Source organism: Grammomys surdaster, unplaced genomic scaffold (assembly GCF_004785775.1).
Source record: "Grammomys surdaster isolate TR1022 unplaced genomic scaffold, NIH_TR_1.0 98, whole genome shotgun sequence".
NCBI classification, from domain to species: domain Eukaryota; kingdom Metazoa; phylum Chordata; class Mammalia; order Rodentia; family Muridae; genus Grammomys; species Grammomys surdaster.
In genome coordinates, this window is record NW_021604577.1 from 3610172 (window position 1) to 3636995 (window position 26824).

The following is a 26824-nucleotide window of genomic DNA, read 5'->3' on the forward strand; positions in this document are numbered from 1 at the left end:
CTTCTTCTTCTTCTTCTTCTTCTTCTTCTTCTTCTTCTTCTTCTTCTTCTTCTTCTTCTTCTTTTTCTTCTTCTTCTCCCTTCCTCCCTCCTTCCTCCCTTCCTTTCTTAGTTAAAAATTTCTATCATTAAGATGTTAGGAACCAAGATCCATTTTAATGTTATTTTAAATAAGATTTTCAAAGTGCTTTAAAGTTTCAGAAAAATGAGAAGTCATGTGGGAAGTCCTGCCTGGGATGAAGTTACTGAGTATCTCAATGTATTGAATGCTTTTTGCAGACTAATGAATATTGATACAATACAAGTCAATAGTTTACATTAGGGCTAATTGTGTATGTTGTACTGTTAATATGGAGTCTAAAAGTGTTCAATATACTTCACCCTTTCTCCAGTATCTTATTACAAAACTGATGTGTTTAACCGCACTAAAGTACTTTAGTTCAGACCCTCTCTAATACTGGCAGCTGCCAATATTTTTAATATTTCTGTGGTTTCTCTCATCAGGATGGTACATTTTTAAAAACAAATAGAAATTTTAGAATCAAGTTATGTTACTTAACAGTATTAAGTCTTTGAAGTCTCTTTTGTAACCTGACAGCTTATATCTCTTTATGGTTGTCTAGTACCCAGTATCACTGCTGGTTCAGGTGTTGGAGGCCGTCCTGGTTTTTGTTTCTACCTGTGGTAGTAGCCAGGTGGTTTCTGTTTGTTTCTTTGTTTTTGAATGCTAATATTTAACGGATGAGTATGTGTCTTAGCAATGGTTTACTTTGTAAAGTAAATGTGGAAAATGTTTTTTCACTATGTCAGTGTCACAGTGAATAAAAAATTAGAAGTTTGAAAAGCTAAAAGTTGATCCACAACCTTTTTTTTTTCTAGAATTGATAACTCAAGGGAAATTTTGAATGTATATTGAGGAGAGTGATACTGTATTTTTGATGTTAGTCAAAATTCTACTATTTGGTGAAATGGCCTGCCTTCAGCACTGCAAAGCAGTTTCCATGTGGAACGATCCGTTGATATTTAAATGACGTCGAATGATATTGTGCGCTTGTTTTAGCTGTTTCCCACCCTACTTCTTATGTTACCTCTTCTTGTCTAGCACTTACACATTTAGTGCCTAATTTATAAGACTATATTTTATTTGATGATGGAGCCATTAGTGTGCTTGGGCTGACATATAAAAATACTATATATTATGTGTTAAAAAGAGCAACTTATTCCTCACATTGAAGAGCTTGGGTTGTTCACACTCAAGGAGCATGACTGGTTTCTGCACAGGACTTTCTGGTTTGTCTATATGATCTCATAATATTCTGGTATGACATAGTACTCCGGTATCCCTTCCTTATTTTAAGGACACCAGATCCATTGGGTTACATGTATATAATTATGACTCCTATCACAATTACAATGATACTCGGGTTCTGTCTGAACATGACTATATTAAGCAGAAAAGATAGTTAAGGATATAAATACTTGTGTGTTTAGAAGCAACACAAACAACTGAACAAGACAATTCTTTCAAGTGGCCTAGGTGTTTTAGTGTAAGAGTTAATGTGTTTAATGTGCATGCTTGTGGGTTTTGCTTTCTTAGGAAATTGCAAGTTTACATGGTGGTTTGTGCAGCACCAGGAAAATGATTTTTTAAAAAGGGAGAGGGGGATACAACAGAAGTTCTGGAAGGCATATTACTGCCCATTGTCATTCTGTGAAGACACAATAAGGCTGTTATATCCAGAGCAATGTTTGTTCTCAGTGCTAACTGCTGATCCATAAACAGATTCTCTTTTACATTGTAGATTAGAAATATTTTTTTACTTGTTAGTAAAACTTCAAATCTGTATTTTCCCCTTCAATGTAAATCAGCTGGTATTTTTATTGATGACATAATTGTTTTTCTAAAACAAAGATTTATTTCAAGTATGTGCACAAAAAGTACTAATTGTGTCACATCACTTAAAATATGGTAACTCTGTGTTCTGAAATTTCTGCGTGCGTGTGTGTGTGTGTGTACGTGCATGTGTAGTGCATCTGTGTATGTGCGTGTATTTTAATTTAATCAAACCAAGTAGTATTTGTTTCTGACACATGATTTGAGAATTTCATTATTTTTATGTTATATTACTTTCAGTAAAAGTGAGCATAGCAGAAAACATACATATAATCTCTTACTTATTCTTATAGTTGTTTACATTAATAATTAATAAATTCGTCTAGGTTATAGATTGTTCTACCAATAGCTTCTGTTTGATTTCTGGGTTTGTTTAGCACTGGTTAAGACATAAAAGGTTAGCATGGGATTCCTTGGAAAATGAACAACTCCCCCATGCCTTTTATCTTTATGGTCCTTGGAAGTTCTTAATATAAATTCAGAGTAAATTACACTGTGTCCCATATAACAAAATGGATTGCAGATGCAATTTTTACTCCCATCATTAGGTTCAGAAGAAACTATGGGTCTCTGAGTAGACTAATTAAACTTTTATTTACAAATAACACTTAAGTTTGGCTAATATATCAATATTTTTGCTTTTTTTCTAGCACCTGTAAATCCTCATCTGAGTAAGTATATCATTTTAACTCAAAATTTATATTATATTACATAGTAAATAAAAGTGGATTATCTATAAATATGCAAAGATTAGGTAAAATCTATTCTTACTTGCTATAAAACAGTGATTTTAAAATAGCAAAAGTGGCGTTGTATATTAACTTCAAAGTTTAGAGGCTATGATAGAAAAACAAGTATTTTAATACTGATAACTGAAGTTCATACATTTATCTAAATGAGGAAATACAGAGTCACATCCTCAAACTGGTTCATTGTTCTGTAACTTAAGAGTTCATTTTACTTTTCTTGTGGGGATATCATTTTTGTTTTATTTTGTTATCACAGCTCTTTGATTTTATTATTGGATTTGTTGTCTTTTCTTCATAAAGACAAAGATTCCTTATTAAAGCCAAATATAAAAACAATTATTATTGCTAGTGAATGTATATATGTAATTGTGCGTATGGTATATGCAGTGAAAGATAACTGTGACACATTGGATTTGTAGTGGATGTCAGAGAAGAATCTTAAGAGTCAGTTTTTCACTGCTGCCATGAAATCCTGAGTTTTAATTCAGCTCACCATACAGATGACGTATATGATTTAATCCAAAGAGCTATCTTTCCAGCCCTTGATTATTTATTTAGTTTATATTTGAGTTTTTCCTCAGAAATATTATTTTAACTTAACACTGTACTTACTAAAGGCAAGGTTTCACTATGCAGTCTAGAGCAGACTGAATGCAAATTTGTCATTCTGTCTTCTTCATCTAAGTATAGGAATCTGAAACATCCACCAGCAGATCTGGCCATAAATCACTAAGTTTAAGTTACTTTAAGTTCTAAAGTATTTGATCTGGTTTTGATTTTGAATTCTGATTATTTTCATTAAATTTTATAAATGCATGATGATGAATAGCGTGCACATACCTGAAAATTAGTCCCACATGCAAAAATGCCTAATATTCATTACACAATAGAAGTAGCTTGAGAGAAGAAGGACTCATGCTTTCTCATGGTATAATGAAGATACCATCCATCATGGAAGGCAGGCATGGCTATGGGATCTGAAGTCAAGAGAGAGAGGTGAACGAATCCTGGTGCCTGTTTAGCTCTCCTCTTTTCCTTTTATTCAGTCGCTGATTCCAGCTCATGAGGTTGGACCACCCACATTCAGGATGGATTTTCCTTTTTAATGTAAACCTCCAATAGAATCCCTAAGGAATATACCCAGAGATGTGTCTCCTAGGTGATTCTAAATCTAGTCATGTTTGCAGTCAATGAAGATTAGCCTTTACACATCTCTGTCTCTGGCAAACCATATTAAGATAAGAAGAGTATTTACTGAGAAAGCTAATCTTAATATCAGTCCTTGAGAATACCTTATAGTTAATGTGAGGCTATATTTTTGCATGTTCAAAGGAAATACAAGAGAGTATAGGTTGATGCAAGAAGGTCATGGACTTCCAGACTTTTTATTCCTAATTTGCTAAATTGTTTCTTTACCGTATTGCAATAGATCTGAGGGTCGGAGGTAACAATAGAGTGCTGGAGATTATAGACTGTGGATTATTTAAAATTCTTTATCTCTATGCGTATTTGTATTAGTTCCATTTCTATTGTTATTAAGAGACAGTATAAACAAGGCAACTGATAAAAGAAAACAATTTGTGTTTCATTGTTCTAGAGGGTAGTAAAGTCTATGAATATCCCGGCAGGCAGCATGGTAGCAGGCAGGCATGACATGGCATAGCACTGGAGCTGTAGCTAAGAGTTGAAATATGATCCAGAAGCATGAGGTGTAGGAAGCATGGCATGCCAACTCGAATGACATGGGCATTTGAAATCTCAAAGTCCACCACACTGGCACACCTCCTCCAACAAGACCACATTTCCCAATCCTTCCCAATCAGATGCACCAACTGAGGTTCGAACATTCAGATATATTAAGGTTTGGGGACCATTCTCCTTCAAACCACAAGAGTTTTTAAATTTTAAAAAAAGTATTTTAATCAGAAAGCTATTAAAAATTGATGATGTAGTCAATAATCACTATTCTGTGTTTTAGAAATTCTAAGACTTCCTTTTTACATATTTGCAAGATATTCAATATCACATTGAATTATGCTAAGTTTATCTACCTCAGAGAATATGCATTATCTTTCAAATATTCTTTATCTGAATAAACTTTATCTGAATAATCTTTCTGCATATATATATATATATATATATATATATATATATATAACATATACATAATTATCTAATTTAATGTGATAGAATAATCATAAAATCATTTTATGCTGTTAAAACTCATTTTGCTTAATTTTCTAAAAACATTTCCCACCAGGTCTTTTTTATTTTATTTATTTTCTGTTTGTGGATATTTTGCCTGTATGTATGTCAGTGTTATTTGTGTTTGAAGTGTCCTCAGAAGCCAGAACACAATATTAGATGCCCAGGGACTGGAGTTTCATATTGTTATGAGTCACCACATACATAGATGCTGGGAATGGTGGGAGATCAGCCAGTGCTCTTAACCACTGAGACATCTCTTCAACCCACTGTAATTAATATTAAGAACATATAAGCACATTGAACAACTGAAAACAATTCAAAATATTTTCTCATACTTCAATGATGAATACTCAAAGTAAACACAAACACACAATTAGATAAATAAAAATCAAGGTTTTAAAAATTATTTTATGGAGAATATTGTCTTTTTCAAACATATCCATCTAGATAGACTATAAATATAAAGACATATTGCAACTATTTATTCTGACAGACAAAAGAAACTGTAACAAAAACATATTCCTTAAATGTAAAGAAGGATTCATTAAACTCAGTCATATGATCACAACCAAATGCTCCTACCTGAGGCTTCCTAATGGATGTTCCCTTTTGCAAACACAGGACAGACTTCAGTGGGAGAATCTGTAAATGTGCTTTTCTATGTGAACTTCAGCAAAGCCAGAGTCCATTTGTATTTTATTTTTAATAAGCAAAGCTGACAAAATCAAAGTTTTCTTATCTGTGAGACTCAGTGAAGATTATTGAGATTTTTGTAGAGTCCTTATTTTGCTGAATGGAAAAATGTGTATTACAGTGAATATTTTTTTCTTGTTTTACTGATGGAATTTACCAACTCATCCATGTATACACTTTTGAAGTAGGATACAGCCCAGTAAGAAAATCTTCTATTCTAGAAATTACAACCACCCACATTTAATGACAATTTTAAAAGTCTCTCTTTGAATTCATATTGTTTCTGATCTCAGCATATAGCAGGCATCGAAATCCCTAGTTCTTCCTCAAGGTCTTCATAAACTATAAAACGCACTTCAAGTGGATTTCACACCTCTGGCAAACCCACATTCAACTCAAGCATGAATGATGACTACTTCAAAAGCAATTTGCCCTAAAACCCTTGCCCTAAGCAAAGTTATACCTTTGCTTATAAAGAAGATCATTTCTAGAGGACAGAAAATAAAGAATTATAAGTACAAGGTATACGTGTTTGAAGTGGTATCAGGTGAATTCAAAAGTTTATTTTATTTTCTTTTTTGTTTTCTAAAGACAAGGTCTTATGTTTGGAAAAGTCTGTCTTGGAATTCACTGTGGGCTTTGAAGTCATGATGGTTAGCCAATTGCAGGTTCTGTGTTCCTGAGGTTATGGGCTTGCACCACCTCTCCTGTTATAGAAAGCTTATTTCCTAATGGACACTTTGGTCTCAACTGTTCCAATGCATTAAAAAAAAGTTAGGAAAATTCCCCATTCGTAAGTGAAACATGAATTCTTTTTATGTAATTGGAATTAAATCTGGTTGTTTTAAAACATAAGATGTGGGCCTTAATTGTGTAATAACAGACTGACTTAAAGTGAGATGTTACTCAAAAGCTGGGACAATAGGGAATATGAAAAGAGAAAATCAGAAAGGGGATGACGGATGGACAGGGAGTTAGATGATCAAAGGATATTGTGTGTACATGCAGAGATGCTTGAATGCAACAATTTACTTTGTTAAATTGAGATATGCCAATAAAACCATTACTCTTTTTCATCAAAATTATGCTTTTATGTTTAGTGATAACTGTGCCATTTAAGGCTCTGATGTCATTACTGCATGATTATTACATTGTAATAGTTGAAGTTATTTCTAATAAGATATTACAACATTTCTAATAAGACTATTTAATTAATACTTATTCCTTTAATTAAAATATGTTAACAGGAGAATTTCACTGTGGATTTGAAGATGGTAATATTTGTTTATTCACCCAAGATGATACAGATAATTTTGACTGGACTAAGCAAAGTACTGCAACAAGAAATACAAAATACACCCCTAACACGGGTCCCAATGCAGATCGGAGTGGTTCCAAAGAAGGTAGGAAAGTTTCCAGGACTGTGCTTTCAGAACCTGGAGAGCCGGAAGTGTCTTCAATTGAAGTATGAGTGGGCTGTGAGCTATGCATTTGAGAATTTTAGAACAAAACATTGTATCTTACACATATTATTGGCAATTCAGATATTTCCAAAGTTTGTTCTCTTTAATGTTTTCTCACTCCTCAGTGATAAACACAGTTGAGAGATCAGGATGGATTTTTATTTATTTCTGTGTTATTTCAACTCTAAAATTTCCATTTCTCTCAGTTCTTTCTCTCTTAATTTTTTTTCTGTTAAAGTTGTGATTGTGCGTAGCCATGCAGGTTTTATAAATGAAATATAAACCATCAGTTTTTATTTTGAATCAAAGCTCTGAAACGTCACAATAACATTTCATGTTTCCTTGCTTCAACCCTTGCTTCTCCTGCTTTTCAGGTTTTTATATGTACATTGAGACATCTCGACCCAGACTAGAAGGCGAAAAGGCTCGACTTCTCAGCCCTGTCTTCAGCATAGCTCCCAAAAATCCATATGGACCTACAAATAGTGCATATTGTTTCAGTTTCTTCTATCACATGTATGGGCAACATATAGGTAAGGTAACAGACAGTTCTATTTTCTTTTTACCAGTCCTAATAAATAACGAAAGTATCACACAGAGCAGGAAGACAACTTTAGTCAGCGAATACTATAATTGAGGTTTTTGGGGGGTTGTTTGTTTTTATTAATCATTCCATTCATTTACATCTCAAATATCTCCCACTTCCCTTATCCTCCCTCTCCCTCCTCCCCTTTGCCTCTATGAATGTGCTCTCCCATCCACCCACCGTCTCCAGCCCCACTGCTCCAGCATCCCCCCTTTGTTGGGGCATCAAACTTCCACAGGACAAAGAGCCTCTACTCCCATTAGTATCAGACAAGGCCATCCTCTGCTACATATGTATCTGGAGCTGTGGATCCCTCCCTGTACACTCCTTGGTTGGTGTCTAGTCCCTGGGAGTGCTGGATGGACCAGCCAGCCTACGTTGGTCTCCCTATGGGGTTGCTATACCCCTCGGCTCATCCAGTCCTTCTGCCAGCTCCCCCACTGTGGTCTTTGAGCTCAGTTTGATGGTTGGCTCCAAGCATCCATATCAGCATTGGTCAGTTAATGGCAGGACCTCCCAAAAAACACAGCCACACCAGGTTTCTGTCAGCAAGCACCTCTTGGCAATAGCAACAGTGTCAGGGTTTGGTGTCTGCAGACTGGATGGATCCCCAGGTGGAGCAGTCCCTGGAGACTTTGTTCAGTCTCTGCTCCATTTTTTGTCCCTGTCTTTTCTTTGGACAGAAACATTTGAGGGTTAAAAACTTTGAGATGGGTGGGTGGCCCCATCTCTTGACCAGGGGCCATGCCTATCTATTGGAGGTGGTCTCTACAGATTCTCTCTCTCCTTTGCTGTGCGTTTTGTTTAAAGTCATTCTGGTTGGGTCGTGGGAGCCTCTCACTTCCCTGGCATCTGGGACCTTCCAGTGAGTTTTATTAAATTACTTGCCTACAAGTTGCAAGGCGAGACACCACAGAGGTCTTCCCATCACCCAGTTCCAGAGCTCATAAAAGAGTTTGGAGACTCTGAGCATCATCTCTTCTTTGCATCCTGAGTCAGCAGACCATCAGTAGAATATACTCTGAAGGTAATCTTCTATGACACTGGCATGCCATAATCTAGGTTTTCTTTTCTAAAAACATGACTGAATAATGACAATGCACATTAATGATTAATGATTATAAAATGGAAAATTGTCACATTAACAAGTTCTTTTAGCATTCTTCACATACTAGTAAGGGTGTTATGATTATTTTTATATGGATATCATATGTTAAGTACAATTTAAGAACGTCCTGGGCCTTGAAGGGAATACAGAACCGAAGGCATCTACCTTTGCATATTTTGCCCAGTAGTAATGAAAAGTTACCATGAAACATCTTTCAACTCTGCTAAGAAGAGTACCATGTAGCAACAGATGAACTTCACATTCCTCAGTGGTAGCAAAGATGGTTCAAGTTTCCAGGTTTTCAAATGCAGCTGAAGTCCAGAGACCTGAACACCAAATTTATAAAAAAGAAAATTAGCCATTATACAGTACAGTCAGTATGAAAGACTGATCTGCATATGTTGAAAGTATTTAACCTGAAATGATATGAACCTATAGTTATTATGCAAAAACACTAAAAATATAACTGCAGCCTAGCTATTATTGTATTAAATTGTGGCCCTGTGTTTAAAATCATTGCTGTGATTTTCATATGCTATACTATAGGTACACATGTACCACCTCCCTAAGTTACAACAGAACCCTGAGTATTAGAGCATGTCTAGCCCCACAGAGTTTGGTCAAGGAATTAAATATGTATAAAGGTTGGAATTGAAGTGATGCTTCTAAACAAAGGAAGCCCTTCATTTTAATAGTCAGTAGTCATATAGAATTAACACACTGCTCAAAAGTGTAAAGTTAGGGTGACCCTGGTGTCTTGATATATAATAATAAAAACAAGGTAAATATGCACTGACTTCCAAAGTTATCCACATAGCATACATACCAACTATCATATTGTTTAACTACTATCCTCACTGTAAAAGTCAATATCGTGGTCTGTTGTTTATAATGAAGAAAATTGAACCTCAGGATGGATGTTGATGTAGATGGATTTGTTACATTATGCCCTTACTCTCATGTCTGAACTATACCAGTATTCTTTACAGTAGAGCAGCAAATGACAAGACAGGATAGATAGCAAATAAACTGAAAGTGCCCCAATCTGAAACACAGCAGACACAGGGGAAACCATGGTGAAAGTGTAGCCTTCACAGAAATCACTTTGAATAACTGTTTTTAGCTCCCTCCTATGCAAAATGGGAACAATAATTTCTCTTTTAGAAAGCTCTGGTTTGGATTTATAAGATCATAACCACCACCTTCTCTCAGGTAACAGACAGCAATCTCATGTTCATTCAATATTCAAATAGCCCTGGAAGAGGGCATTTTGTGGTTATTTCCTTTAATTTGCACAATGATCACTTAGCCTCATTTAGATAATTATCCTTTTTCTCAGACAAAGACACTGAAATACAAAGAGTTTTGATTATCATGTCCAATACACAGCTTATAAATAGCAAAGTCATAATTCAACCTGGGAAGCTGGACTCAGTCGTGGCTCTGCAAGAGGACTTACTGGGGGGTCATGAAAATCAGGCTATAAGTATGTGACAGTCACTTAGTATTCACAGTGAGTTATCACAGACTGACTCTATAGGTGAAAGCATGAGATTTTGGACTACGGAAATAAATATGGAAACACACACATACACACACACACAGACACATACATATATCTATATCAATATCTAATCTATATCTATATGTATATATATATATATATATATATATATATATATATGCACCTCATACATGAGATCAGCACTTTTAGCACATCATTTAAAACGGTCCATGTATTTATGAGATGCAAAATAATTCTGAGAATATCTAACTTCCCCTTCCTTTCCCTCATTCCTCTTGGCAAATGTCCAACAGTGTGTCTGTTGCTCTTATTCCGACAGTATATGGCACTGAGTTCTCCTTCTGAGTAAATATGTATTATGTTGAGCCTGTTGGTGTAATTTCTCAGTTTCTGCAGATGGTCAGAAGTAACAGATTAGGTTCCAAGTCTATTATTTGTGTCAGGAAAGCAGAGAACAGGCACAAAAAATTGCTAAAAAAAAAATTTAAGCAAATATACTTGTCCCATAACGTGTAGTAAAGTAAACCCAAAGAGAATATAGGCATGTTTTGTTTTATTATACTCTCTTATTACATCTCACAGATACTGCATTATTTAGAAATGGAATTTTGGGCAACTCCGAATGTAGCAAGTTTATGTCGATGTAAACACACTGTTTCTCACTTCAAAGAGGAGAGATGGTTTATTCTGGAAGCACGTATGAGTGATCGATTATGTCCCAGGAACACAGATTTAGATTTTCCCATATTTAGTACCTTTATAGCAACAGAACAAACTAAGATACTTTTTCACATACATTATGCCTTTGTAGAGTTTTATTGCTATCATGTGACTATGATCATGTGACTAAGGCAACTCTTATAAAGGAAGACTTTTAATTGGAGCTGGCTTAAAGTTTCAGAGGTTTAGTCCATTATAATCATGTCAGGAAGCATGGCAGCACACAGGCCAACATTGCGCTAGGGATAGAGCCAAGAGTTTTACATCTTGATCTACAGCCAGTATGGAGAGACTGTTTTCCACACTGGGCGGAGCCTGAGCATAGGAGACCTCAAAGCCCACCCTCACAGTGACATACTTCCTCCAGCAAGGCCATTCGTACCCCAACAAGGACACATCTACTAATCATGTCACTCCCCATGGACCACGTGTTCAAACAACATGGGTCTATGGGGGCTATACCTATTCAAACTACCATACACTGGTAGAAATATTGGCTGGTGGGCTATAGCAAAGCAGGGGAGTCTAGCTGTAACTCTCATATGCCATCTGACTGCACTCTTAGCCCTTTTGGTTGTAAACTGGGTTTCTGTTCCTACATTCTATGAGATTTATATAATGGTTGTAAAGGTCATGTACAGAGGAAGGCAATAAATGGCTATAAAATCTAGTGCTAAAGATACCCAAGATAATTTAGCTGTGGACTTGTAGTATTCCAAATTCTCCACATCTTTGAAATTACAGACAGTTAATCACCTTTGCAAAGGGCTCAGTGGACGGTGTGTTTTCACCTTTTCAGGAACTTCCTGTATGCTTGTGGGTTCCAGTGTCCTAACAGCAGGGATTCCCTCAGTCCTTTTGCTTGTATTGTGTTTTGCTGATGTCAAATTATACGAATCTTTTTATCTTTCTTCTTTTTTTTTTCTTTTTTAACTTTCACTGTATTTGTTTTAGTGATCCTTGGTCTGTTGCCTTTGGTGGAAATGCAGTAACTGTTTGAAATCACCACAAACCCAGTCATGCCCCAAAGGTTACCTGGTCTGATTGTTACCTTCTCCATATCTCTCTCTCCTTGGGCCTCCTTAGGCCATGAGCCTCAACCTCACTAAAATGAGGCCAATCAATATCCCTAAAGTGAAAGGTTCACATGTGTCTTGCTTTTCATTAGAATGAGAAATGATAGGGCTCAGAGAAGAAGGTCTGAGAGGAGCTTAGGTTGGTTACCTGCTAAGCTCGTTGAAGCAAATCATTAGCAAGTTGTCAGTCCAGAGGAAAAGCACCTGGGCACATTAAAAGTGTTGTTTCATGAGCACAGAAATGGAACCAAGCCAGTCTTGGGGCTGATGCAAGGAAACATTCAGTGGCCTGTCAGGTCAAATCAGCTACAGCATCCAGCATCCATTAGGTCAAAGACTAAAGTAAAAGACTTTAACTCTTTACAATGTTACAGTGGTTACTAATGTGTAAGAAACTTAAAGGAAAGAAAGAAAGAAAAAGAAAGAAAGAGAAGAAAGAAAGAAAGAAAGAAAGAAAGAAAGAAAGAAAGAAAGAAAGAAAGGAAGGAAGGAAGGAAGGAAGGAAGGAAGGAAGGAAGGAAGGAAGGGAAGGAAGGGAAGAAAGAGAGAGAGAGAAAGAAAGGAAGGAAGGGAAGGAAGGAAGGAAGGAAGGAGAGAGAGAGAGAGAGAGAGGGGGAGAGAGAGAGAGAGAGAGAACAAGCAGTTGATTCATGAGGTTTAAGGTAGGAAATTGTCCCTATAACACAATGGCAAAAATAATTTTTCAGTGTAAAACAAGAGCTAACGTAAGAACTCTGGCAGGCTTTCCCAGGAATTTTTAAAGATGATTGACTAAACAGCAGTGAGTAGATTAGAGAATAAACTTTCAAAGTAGACCTCTCAGGCTTATAAAAGGGCAGGGAGGACTTTCATAGCTAGAGCGGCTGATTCAACACCTGGCTTCAATGCTTCAAAGGTCAGATTAACACATGCTTTAGAAATAAAGCAATGTATCTCAACCTGTGGGTTGCAACCTCCTTTGGGGTAGATGGATCCTTCCACAGAGGTTAGCTAAAACCATCCTGCATATTAGATATTCTCATTACAATTTGTAACAGTAGCAACATTGCAGAAACGAAATAGCAACAAAAATAAGTTTATGGTTGGGGGTCACCACACAGGGGGAACTGTACTAAAGGGTTGCAGCATTAGGAAGCTTGAGAACCACTGGACTGGAGCACTAATGCAGCTGGCGACTTCACACTGAAGCCAAGGCTGACACACCACCTGGAATTCCTAGGGACATTATGAATTTTAAATTTGCTGCCCATGTGTTCTACAAATGGATTAAGAAGTGTTGACTAAGACTGCACATGCACTTTGACAATAGTTCACTGAAGTTTTTAAGGTCAAAGGAAAAAGATATTTCTTTAAAAAGTTAATGGCTCACAGAGCTGAAGCACCAACAAAATACCATGCAGGGGTTGGACCTAGGCCGCAGATACATTTGGAGCAGATGTACAGCTTGGTCTTCATATGAGAACCCCAACAATTGGATTGGAGGCTGTCTCTGACTCTGTACCCTGTCTTTGGATTCCTCTTCCCCTAAGTGGACTGCCTGATTGAGTCTCAGTGAGAAAGAGTATGATTACTCCCCCTGGGACCAGATGTCCCAGGGTGGGGTGGTACGGAAAGGGGCTTCCCTTTCTCTGAGGAGATCAGGGGGTAATGGGAATGTGGTGGGGGGATTTGCAAGAACAGGACTGTAAAGAGAAGAGGGAGGGGCTATGATTGGGATATGATGTGAATAAAAAATAATCATGAAAAAAATATTATGGCTCAATGACAGCACACCTGATCATGCAAGAGTTCTGACAGTGAAAGGTAACTTCCTGTTTACGGTATATCCACGTACACATCCGTTCTGTAGACCACTGAAAAAATGCAAACTTGGTTCTTACATTTAATTTTAATGCTTCAGCTGCTAGACTATGATTCCTATGATGTACACGATCAATTGAAAGCCTTGTAAGGTCTCACTGTGGAGATGTGACTTCCTCCACCGGAGGAGTTGCTGCACACAGCTAAGTTTATAAGGTAGGTTCTGTTGCTGAAGAGACACTGAAGAATGTTGGCATGACAACCAAAGATGTAAGAAACCACCATCGAAGGCTTAGTCGATAAAAGGGTGACAAGGTTTGGACTGGTGCTTGGATTGATATTAATTTTGAAAAAACAAAAACAAAATTCTATTGTGAATCACATTCTGTCAAACAGCATCACACACTACCCCAAAAATCTTTTATAAAAGAAAAAGTCAATCGATGTGCCAAATCTTGCTGCTGTCTAGTTTAAGAAATTGGCTTGCCTACTCATCCTTTGAAAACCACCATATACTGATCAGTAAGAAGCCATCAACATCAAGACAAAACCTTGTGTTTCTGAAAGTTTCTTTGAATGCTAGTGATTATTAGAGTGTTTTTAGCAAAACAAAAATTAAGCATTTTAATTAAGGTATAGATACTGTGTACAAGCAAAATGCATTACATTATTAGTAAAGTGCAAAATAACATAAACATGGATTTTGTGTGCACTGGGACAGGAAGAAAAAGGCCTGCACTCTGTATATTCACATCCTTTATTGAAATAATTTAGAACTGAACTTCCATCAGCTTCAAGACATGTTTACAATCTTTGTACATTTACTCAGACCCTCCTTTATCTGTTAATTAAACGTATCTATAGTCATTCATTTTACAACTAGTATTCTTGGTTGTATGGACGCCTTTAAAAATCCAGATTCAAAAATGACTTTTTCTGAATGTCTAATATCCTAATTTTATTATTACTTTTCGGTTAATCATAATTAAGTCTTGTAGTCTTAACTAACAGGTAATATTGACACTGAGCATTATCTAACAGTTTAAAAAATCTTAGAGACTCTACTTCTACTTCAAAGTAAAGTCCAGTTTTATTATTACTTAGCCCTTGCTGCATGAGTAATTTATGTAACTCCACTCACCTCTACCCCCCCCAACAAAAGCCAAAAAATCCTGTGACTAAAACCAAACTATTCTCTCTACTCTCTCTGTAGATGATGAATTTGTATAGTTTGCCTCAGTGTCTGTGGCTCAATATCATTTGTGAAGTTGTCATCAGTATGACAAGAAAGGGGTCCAGTCTAATTTCAAGAGTCAGCTTGGGAAGGATCCACATTAGAAGCCACTATGTAATGCCTTCAGGCCTTAGGATACTCAGGTTTTTCTGGCTGTTGTCCAGAGGTTTTAGTTCATTCTTGGAGTGTGAATATCTCTAGTGAGCTGTCCTATACCATAGAGCAGGGTTCCTCCAAATAAGTAACAGAGTAGAGAAAGCAAATGAACACTGAAGAACTTATAATTTAATCTTCAAATTGACTTTACGTTGTTTGGATTTATTTTAATCATCATAGCTAATCCCCTACCCAAGGAGAGAAAAATTATACAAGAATGTAAATGCTAGAATGTTTAGCTTATTAAGCACAATTTAAAGGCTGGCTGCTATACTGGTACAATTGTAGACTTGTTAGGCACTTTATCAAAATTGACTGAGAAAAGGGGTCTCCGAATCAAAGACATGATCTGCTGACATTTAAATTTTAACTTACATGTAAATGATGTATGTATGTAGTTTCATTTCTGTTACTGAGATAAAGCACCCTGACAAAAATCACTAAAGGGAGATAAGCCTTATTTCTGTTCACAATGTCAGATTATTGTACAGCTTTGTAAGGAAATAACAACAGCAGGATCTTAAGACAGCTGGTCACATGACATCAACAGTAGAGATGAGAGGGGGAAATGCATATATGTTTATTTTCATCTTGCTTTTGCTCCAATGAATTTGTCTACTCTTACACAGTGTAGGATCACTGACTTAGTAAGTGTCCTTTCACAGTAAGTTGGATCATCCAACATCAATTATTTAAGACATGCCCATAGGCCAACCTGATCAAGCCAGTATCTCACTGAGACTTTTATCCCAGTTGATTCTGGGTCCTGTCAAGCTACCAACTATGACGAAGTGTCACAATGTGATATGTAGCTATTAAAAATATGTATCAGAATTTCTGTGTCTCCTAGTGAACTAGTTACTTCGTAACAGATCAAAGGAACTTCTAAAGTTCTAAAGAAACAGAATCTCATTGAAGTCACTAAATATGATAAAAACTTGTTAAATAAAAGAAGTGTGTGAGCTAGAATCATCACACTGTCCCAGAAAATTACAGGTAAATACAGAATACATTTACAAATGTTTCCTTTGAGTTTGGTGAGAATTAGACAAGATCTGCCTCTGGAAAGCTCATTTCACCATGAAGGAAAAAAAGGAGAAATGCAAAAAGAATTCGTGAATGAAGTTATTCTTCTTTGATTCTAATAACCACAAGGGTGAAGAAGAAGTGATAGAAGAAAGAGATGAAGGTACAAAGAGACCCTGATATACGAAGGCAGGTTGATAGATGCTATAAATTCACAGGAAAGAAATGTTCATGAAAAGATGGGTATGCAATGCCTTGATAATGAAATTATCCCCAAAGAAGGGAACTAATGCCAGGTCCAATGAAGTGAGAAAGAAATAGTTATGTAAGAACAAAGCTTCTAACACATTCTGAAAGCTGAAACAGCAGGCAACATGGAAGTCTCATCTTCTCTCTAAAATAAATATGAAGTACATGCTCCGAGAATGGATAGTCTTAGTAATAGAAAGTAAATCGGAATAAAACATGATAGGCAGAGAGGTTGGGGTGAGAACCAAAGTCCTTCAGGCTCTGAAATGTGTCTCAGGCTAAGAAAGAGAAGCTCAGTTTCAGTCTTATTGCTTGCATAAACAGTACTGAGTCAGATTCCTGCTTTTCATCCTCTCCATGGCCAACTGTGCAATTCACCCATCAAAACTTATAACATAAAATGCTCAGGACATATTCCTCTGTGGCTTCTCCTTCATGTGGCCAATCTTAACTGTGGTGGGCAGCTTGTGCTCAAGAGTTTGATGAGTGCAACCCAACATTGAAATTGTAAACTTAACATAGTATTAGAGATGTAAAAAAAAAAACCTTTATTTTGTAATCCAACTATGTAGTTCTTGAATGTGAACTTTGTAGATGACAGTATCGTGTGACAATTCCAAAAGTGTCGGTCATGCACTCAAGGACAGTCCTAATAATGTCTAACACTCTTCAAATCAAGTTCTTGGAGTGTCCTGGCCTCTGATCTTCCTTCTGAACTGTGCTTCATGAGAGCTGAAGAGATTACTCTTTCTATGATGCAGTGAAATGATGCAGCCTAAGTATTAACTCAGGCACTTAATAAATATTCATTTACAAATGAATATTTAAAAAAAAATAATTATGTGATAGAATCAGTACCTTTTCTCTTTCTTAATCATCTGGAAAATTTTTATTTTCCTTCAAGAAAGATCTGAAGGACAATTTTGATGTTTGTTGTAGGCTCTCTCAGCTCCCTTTGTTTTCAAAGCTCCTGGTGCAAATATCTGCATTTGTCACAATGAAGCTTGTTCCATTACTGTCTCCCTGAGAACAATAACCCTGATGTATTTATATGTGGTTCTTCAGAACAGCAAGTGCTTAATAGGTTTAAAAGATGACCTAAAGTGGCTACATTAGCGTTTGCTTGTATTAAAAGAATAACAAGAGAACTGAGAGTTTATGAAGTGCAGACAGAAAATGGAAGGTACTTCATGAAAACTTTTTATGTTGTGTAATGAGAAAATACTAAACTGTTGTTCCCAAATGAATTTGTATCTAGTGCTCTGATAAGTAAATGAAGCAAAATATGTTCAAAACTGTCAATTTTTCCTCGATAATTAATTCAAAAGTAATAACTTAATAAAAGTGTCCCTGAGTATTGTCACTCTCAACTTATATAAAACATCCTTAAATAAAAATAAGACATATTGATAACGCATGTGCATAAGAAAATGAAACTGTCTGAAATACTGTAGTTCAGATATGCCCTCTTATGATGATACAACTTAGTATAGAAATAGCATTTATGGATCTTGAGTTAACATCTTATTAACATTTTCTTTATAAAACTATCTTGAATTATTCTTCCTCATGAACTGTATTCATAATTTTGGACTATGAATAGTGCTATAAATGTCTTTGTACAGACAGTAGTAAAAAGTGACTTTTTTGCATAATTTTAGTACCCTGACTTTTATTTCCAGTTTTGGTCAAAGACTCTATTTCCTTTCTTTGGATTTAAGGGTATCAAAGTTTTGGCTTATCTTTGAACATATTCTTCCAGCAAGAAATCGCCTCACCCCCCCACCCCCTCCCACCACCACCACATGGATTTGACCTTCCTGGTGTGATTCCCCCTACTCAGAGTTTTTACTACATTATTTAGAAGAGTCATAATAGATAAATATTTAATATACAAATTCTTCTGTGGGAATAAGGCATATGATCATAGTAAACTGGATGTGTGTAAGAAAACTACTATTTTCAAGATTCTTCTATGGCTGGAAAGATGCTGAGAAGTTAAGAAAACTAAGATCAGGTTCATTGAAACCCCACCAGGTCAGCCAGAATTGACTCCAGTGCCAAGAGGATCCAATGCCATATTTGGCCTCCATGGACAGCTTCATGAACATGGTACACATACAGACAACCAAGCAGAATATAGATAAATAGTTAAAAATTTCTTTCATACTGATAATTCTCAAAGTTAAGTTCCATGACAATTGCAGTTTCTAGACTGTTTAGGAAATACAAAAGGAGGATACTAAGTATGCTTCATTTGAATGTTAGATTATTAACAACTATACTATGGTGATTTGATAGTAGCTGATATATGATAAGATTAAGTCAGTGACTTCAATGAGGATCTGCTTATATTTAATAACTGATAATATCATGCCATCCATGATATAATAACGGTGATATATATTCAGTAAACTGTCTTCTTAAATGATAAATGTTTAGCATAGGAGATATAAGTAGATATCTATGACTCTTCATCTTGAGTACTTTCCCTTGAGAGACTGTTCTGTATTCTCATACCTTAGCCTCTTCTGAGTTTCACATCTGCTAACCCTTGCTATCTGCTTGCTTCTATTGTGACTAATGATTTATTACTAGGATTGATCACTTCTTATGGTCAAATATCATTAGAAACAATTATCACAGGCGTTTTGATTAGAAAAAAACAACTGTAAGTAACTTCACATGCATTTACTTTTTTAGTACTTGTTTTAGAATCACAGTCTCTGAAATTATTTTCTTCTTGTGTAATTAAAAATTGATATTACTATATATTAAGAATGTAAATTAAAGGAGTTCATTATGACATTTTATACATGAATACAGTATGCACTGCTAATATTCACATATCTATTATGCTCTGATGATGAGCCATTAGACTGTGCTTAGTAGAAGCCATTACATTTAAACCAATTTAATTATGTGAGTGAAAGAAGATAATGTTAGTTCATCAATGGATGTAATGGTAAAAACAAAACACAAAGCAAAACAAAACACAAAGCAAAAATGGCTTTACTCTTCACCCAGTGTAACAAACAGTTGAATTCACTTTATTGAAAGTAAAGACTTAATATTGATGCTTTTCTACCCATAAGTCTTTGATTCATTTATCTAATTCATCAGAACTAATTGCATGAGGTAAGTGCCTAGTCCTGTTTATAGGAGATAACCGAGAATTGTCGTCAATGTTTCTTATCAATCAAATGGTTTTTCATGGATTTAACATAATACCTTACTAAACCAGAGAAAGTGTATTCAACAAAATGCATAACAGGCCTATACTCTAGGTGAACAATAAAGAAACACAAAGATAACAATATTAACATAAAACTTCCTTTGTGACGATGAAAAGAACAGGACACTTTGATAGAGGTCAGTAGAAGAGAGCAGAAAGCAAAGGTTTGCAGATGCAGATGTGAGACTCAGAAGAAGCTAAAGTGTGAAAATACAGAACAGACTTTCAGGAGAAAGTATTAAAGCCAAACAGCCAAAAGATGCAAATACAGGGCCTGAAATATCATACACATAGAAGGCCTGAGTAGGGTGCCACCATAGCAAATTCTGTTGGATAAATTCAGTTGGATACCAGAAGCATTGTAATAATGGAAGAAATTGAACTGACTTTGGGTTAAGATATTGTTGCAATTACATGTTGAAAAACAGAATCAATGCAGCCATTTCTATTCAAGCAGAAAATAATGACTTTATAATTTCTCACTTTGTATGTGTACATAAAACAAATGATACTAACAATTATCTATCAATACACATAGATCTTGCCTAAAGTCAGATAATTTGGGGGCATTATTATTTTTTCCTAGAATGTGAAACTTCAATTAATGAAACTATGTTACTGATTATAATAAAAATGCTATTTATATGCAACTGACATCCAGACCTTAGAATAAACCGAATTGCAGGTTAATTCATGTAAACAGCTCAATTTCAAGTAGCTATGATTAAGGGAATGTACTTTTTAGCACGTATCATTAAATTATATTCTAAAACATCTAATATATTTTGTAGATAAATAATCAGGAAACAATAGTGTTAGACAAAGATTGATGATAACTAGGTAATAGTGATGGTGAATAATGCTTATGAAAATTAGACTTTATAAAATACTTTAAATTAAATAATAGTAAATATGAAGGATGGATATTGCAAAAGTGGAAGTCCAAATGTTGGTCATTATTTACAATATAAAGCAGTAAGGTCATTTAGCTTCTGACTACTGGGACCCAAGCAAGAGAGATCAATGGTTTTCTTAGCTATTTCCAGCTTCTATCATACAACTACACAACATTAGATTCCTTGGAGATGGCTAAATTCATACATTGTGGCATCTGGTGCCTACTCAAGTATAAACCGTCTCTCTGAGGATTTAAAATTACTTTTAAAGGGTATTAACACAATCCATCATATGTACATTGGAATTTTTACCACACAGATAACAATGCGCTGATTCAGCACTTTGATTCTAACTTCTCCAACGGAGCTTTATTCTGTTGCACAAGTTCTCATTTTGTTGACCAAGATGACCTGGAAGAGGGTCAAATGTTTTTTTTGACAGCAGATTCTGTTTTAGGAACTAAAATGAGAAATGCTAGGGGGCAAGTCTGCAAGTCATTTGTTTATTCATGAGCTTTTGCTATCATCTCAGAATAAGAATCTAAGAAACAATTCATGTTATTTTGGGGGATAATAAAACGATTGTTACCACTCCCGTAAGAAGGTGTTTATATTTATAATACAGGTGAAAGCTGTGTTCCAAAAAATGATAATATCTTCTTTTCTTATAAAATAAATATCTTACTTTTAAAATATAAGCTGGTCGCAATTCATTACAACGCACCTTGTGTATTCTAAATCTAATTTTAACCCTGTGAGATTATTTAGTTCAGTATTATTTAGGTATAAGCGATTTTCATATGAAATATTTTTTAATTACATAAACAAAATAGATAACTAGTGTGAATTTAATATACATATTAACATTTTTCTTAATAGAGAAATTGTAAACATGGTTACAAGTCATATTCACTAACAAGAAGCCTTTAAACTCTGAAACAACACCATATAATTATTCATATAATAATGTTATTGTTAATCATTTTTGTGTGTGTGTGTGTGACCAATCACCTAAAATAAATACCTTGGAAGAGGAAAGATTTGTTTTGACTCCTGTTTCAAATTTTCTGTCTAGTGTCACTTGATTTCATGCTTGAAGTCCTATGGTAAAGCACTAACATGACAGAGGAGCAAGCCGGAGAAAATCTCCTCACCTCATGGTAGCCAGGAATCACAGGGAGATCGGAATAAAGAAGCAGCCCAGAATAATCCACTCCTTCCATGCTGACTCTATCTCCTAGTCTCTTTTCTCAACCTCCAATAATTTAATTAATTACGAGTCTCATCATGAATTAAGTCAAGCTGCTCATGATCAATTCACTTCCCTAAATGCATAACTCTAAAACTCTCACTGAAAACCAAGCCTTTGTCACAAAATCCATTGTGGGGCATTTCAGATCCAATCTGCAGCATTAATTATTATATATTATATATATATTATATATATATAATATGGTAACAAGATTGGTATCCTTTTAAGATTAGTCAAAACGCTATCTTGATTCCATATTAAAAAGTGAAAGAGAAGTCCTAAAAGAAATTTTTTTAAAAAACTACAGGATTGCTTTATATTGCAGGCAAAGGGAAAAAAATATGAGGATGGAGAGAGAGAGAGAGAAAGTAAAAGAGCGGGTGGGAGAGGGACAGACCACAGAGATGCATATCTGTTGATGGGAAAGGAAAGCTAATGGCTGGATAGTGGGTGGTGCCTTTAGAAACAAAAGAAGAGCATTCACACCGTGGACATAAGTAAATACTGTGGGAGAAGATATCTGTGTGTAGAAATATGTAGGTATCCGCTACAATTAAAGAGAAGATATGGAAAAACTTGAAATAGAATGTGAAAACAGTAAGAAACGTAGCACAATAAAAAAACCACATAGTTTTGTGGATGAATACGTACATATACATTATTTTCCTCTGTATACCTAAAAGAGTAAACATTAAGGCAAAAGCAGTCTCATCTATTAGCAAATAAAACATATTCATATAACAGTACCTTTATTCAAAATAACAGAATATAAAATTTGAATGTAGTAGATCTTTAAAAATTATCTGTTAAAATATTGATAGCATCACCCTTTAGGACATAAAATTTAGGCTCTGCATTCAAATCCTGCCTCTGCTCTTTTCTCATTACATTACATAGGGAAAATCACTTAACTCCTACAACATTCTCATTTGTCATGTGAAATATCTGCCATAAGTACTTTATAGAGCTGTTGAGTAGAGTCCTAAGATGCGTTATATTCTATCAGAACTATTTGTCATCATCACTTTTGACATTTTTGTGTACAAAACAGAAAATTAAAAAGGTGTGTTAAGTGATGAAATGAAAAAAAAAGCCATCTCTATTTTATGTTCAATACTTCTTTCAAAAGCAAAATGAGATTTAGATGAAAATAAATGTGATTTTTTTTAAAAAAAGAAAGATACTATATGACAGTACACGCCAAAATGAATGTCAAATAGTGTGTGAACCATTTAGTACAGGAATAAATGTTACATTGGCTCTCCACAGCTATTGTAACACAGGAAATGAGAGCAAATTGGGCTTAAAGTAGGATAGACGCATTCTCTACTGGTTCTGAGAAACAGAATTCAAAATAAATATTAAAATGTTGCTAAAATTAAGATAGCGGTATCCTGGGGCTGGAGAGATGGCTCAGTGATTAAGAGCACCGTCTGCTCTTCCAGAGGTCCTGAGTTCAATTCCCAGCAACCACATGGTGGCTCACAACCGTCTGTAATGGGATCCGATGCCCTCTTCTGGTGTGTCTGAAGACAGCAACAGTGTACTCACATACATAAAATAAATAAATCTTGCTGGGCGGTGGTGGCGCACGCCTTTAATCCCAGCACTTGGGAGGCAGAGGCAGGTGGGTTTCTGGAAGGAAAAAAAAAAGATAGCGGTATCCTTCTGATGGATTATGGGAAAAAATCTCTTTTCTTTCTTCTTCTGCCTTGTATTCTTTGACTGATAGATCCCTCCTTCTTCTTCTTTGACCCCATCTTCTTTCTTGAATCAAAATACCTTTTGCCCTGGTTCATATAATAAGTCTGATTGCATTTAGGACCCATTGAGATAAGCTAGACCAGCCTGTCTACCTCAGAAATCTTAATGTTCACATCAAAGTCATTCTGGAAAGATAAGGTATCATTCACAGATTCTAGGAAATATAATGTGGTTATCTTTGGATCACAGCATGATAGCAAGATAAATTGGAGGAGAATGTTCTAGACCGTTCTGTAAGATTTAATTTTAGATGCTTATAACTGTTTGACCAAGGAGAAACAAACTTGAACCAGACACAATCACACAACTTAAACTCCCATTGTTGTTTTAGGTGTTTTAAATGTATATCTACGTTTGAAAGGGCAGACAGCTATAGAGAATCCTCTATGGTCTTCGAGAGGGAACAAAGGACAACGATGGAATGAAGCCCATGTTAATATATATCCAATTACTTCATTTCAGGTAAGAAACTACTTTCCTCATAGATTGATGTGTAATGAATACAACATGAAATAAATAGCAAATAAAATATTAATACTCAGAGTTCGATAAGTTTATCCTCATTTTGAATAGCTATTTTATGAAGACAAACGCGTCTGTATCAGCATCTATTACGTAGAATAATAATCTATCAAAAGATGAGTTATTGCCTTGCATAGTGACACACGCCTTCAATCCTGAAATTTGGGAAGCAGAAGTAAACATATCTCTGAGTTTGAGGCTAGCCTGGTCTACAAAGCATACTCTAGGATGTCGAGAACTACAAAGAAAAATCTTATGAAAACAAAACAAAACATAACAAAAACAAATGAACAAAAAACCTTCAAGGTATTTGCATAGTAATTTATTTCTATAGAATCATTTGCATGCATTTTATTTTCTACAGAAAAAAAATAGAGGTTTTTCACTAAAATAGGCATCAATGCTGAATTTAATTTGTTGGATAATTTTAGATGAATTTTGAAACTTGTTTTTTACTTCAGTCATTTATTATTTTAATCAAAATCAGGAAGTTTAGACAAATTATTTTTCTTTCTGTAAATTGAAGTTAGATTTAAGTTAAAAACCAAAAAGTCATTTATAAAGATAGCAAAAAATGTAATGACTTAAGATTTTTAATTGAAATAGGAAATTTTAATAATCCTTATAAAAGATGATATATCTGTAAGCTATTTTAATAAAGTTATAAGCATGGATTTAGTGATTTAAATAACCATACCCCAACATATGTATATGAATGTATATGTGTGCATGCCTATGCTTTCATATATGTCTAGCCAGCATATAACGAAGTATTTTTATTGACTTAAAATATTAAAAATCTTTAAAATCTAATCACATGTAATGTAGTCTATAGCTCTATCCTCACTTGAAAGAACTCAAAACCACTTAATGATATAAATGTGTCTCATGGCTTACTTTTAAGGGTACAGATAATCAGAATAATCTAGTTACGCAATGTTTTTCATTGCATAATTGCATGATTGTTTGGGATATTGAATTCTAAAGCTAACTAAGTTGATAAAATGAATATTATTTTTTTGCAAGAGTAGAGGATAAGAAATTAAGTAAGACCACAAAGCATCATGTGACTATAAAGGCACAGAAACATGTTGCGTCTATGAAGGATAGTATAGCTTTAAAAACTGAAATAACTTACCTTAGGAAAGGAGACCTCGAAATACAACTAATATTAAAGTGTGTGTGTGTGTGTGTGTGTGTGTGTGTCTGTGTCTGTGTGTCTGTATGTGTGTGTGCGCACACACGTTGAGGCTAATTTTTATAAAAATATTTATGTTCTTCCCTATGTATTTTGCTTCTTCAATGGGCTATTTCTTTATCATAAATGATTAAATTAAATACATATACAATAAGGATTTAAGTTATGGTAATGTTATACTTAAGATAATTCTTTCTTGACATTCATATTAATTTCATGAACATTTGTTACGTGCCTCCAGGACAATCACTTATTTCCTTAGATACTAGTCAAAAAAACTCCAACTACTTTCTGTCACATTGGGAGATTGAATAGAAATTCTTGTTGTAAGTGATGTTAGAGGCTAACATGCAGAACTGGTCCACAGGAATGAGAGATGTCAGGATATACATAGATGTCAACTGGAACAGGACAGTTTTCATGGTGGGAATCTTGAACTAAACATTAATGACAAAGTAATTTTGGCTTACAAATTGTCGAATAATGCCTGAACTACAGATTGGTTCATACAAGGAAAGAGAGGTGGACGAGGTTAGATTCGGAAACATATATTTTCTGTCTTAAACATGTTGACAAAAATGTTAAAGACATGGAAGAAGTTGTAAATATCAGACTGAAGTTTTGAATACATGGGTATTGGGTGTGTTATCAGATTATATATGTCTTCCTAAAAACTGCCGTAGTCAAGTGAGCAAATCAATAATGAAACCATACAGAACCATTCTCTAAGATTAACTGAGGCAGGCGTGCTCATCCTAAGTCAGATCTTAAAGGAACTCACATATTCATTGAATTAAAAAAAAAAGAGAGAGCAAGAAATGACAAACTCAAATTAGAAAACAAGTACATTACTGGTAGAATGTTCTTTCTTGTAACATAATTTCTAAAGTTCTCTTGCGGGAGAAATTGAGCTTCTAAATCTAACCAACTAAAGTGAATAAGTTTCTTTGCGATTGTTAGAAGGTAATTGACAAGCTTAGGTTTTAGTTAAGTCAAAGATATAGAAGTTATATTTTAGAGGGGACACAGTGTCCACTTCAGAAAATTTTTTTCAATGTTCAGTTTCCTTTAATGACCCTCATCTCCATGGAAGGGTGGGTACATGCAGCTAGACAACAAGAGAGGTTCTCTTGAAGATCTTGTCTTGGTTGAAGTCTTTGCTCATGTGCTCCAAGACCCCCTTCCAGGAAAAGTACTCTATAACCAACGTCTGGATCTCCTCAGTACCAGGATGCAATTTCCATCATGTGTATGACTAATAGTCCGCCTGCCATTCTGGATTCAGCAGAGAGGCAGGCTTTTGGCCTCAGAATATGCAAATGCCAGAATCAGAGCTCCTGTTGTTGGTTCCAAAGAGGATGATACTAGAAAGGAATTCTTCCTCTGTTTGTAAAATAACTGGAACATTCCAGTGATGAGTTTGCGACTCATGAAGGTCTGGATAAAATCTTCAATGAAGCAGAACTCAGCA

General features: G+C 35.2%; 1 protein-coding gene across 1 annotated transcript in view; it reads left to right on the forward strand.

Moving 5' to 3' along the window:
• Positions 1-26824, forward strand: part of Mdga2 (MAM domain containing glycosylphosphatidylinositol anchor 2) — a 732366-nt gene that overhangs the window by 692344 nt on the left and 13198 nt on the right. Inside the window, exons 12-14 of the mRNA XM_028782361.1 lie at positions 6791-6946; positions 7381-7539; positions 23965-24095. Of these exons, the coding sequence (XP_028638194.1) occupies positions 6791-6946; positions 7381-7539; positions 23965-24095 (446 nt within the window). The remainder of the gene's footprint in view (positions 1-6790; positions 6947-7380; positions 7540-23964; positions 24096-26824) is intronic.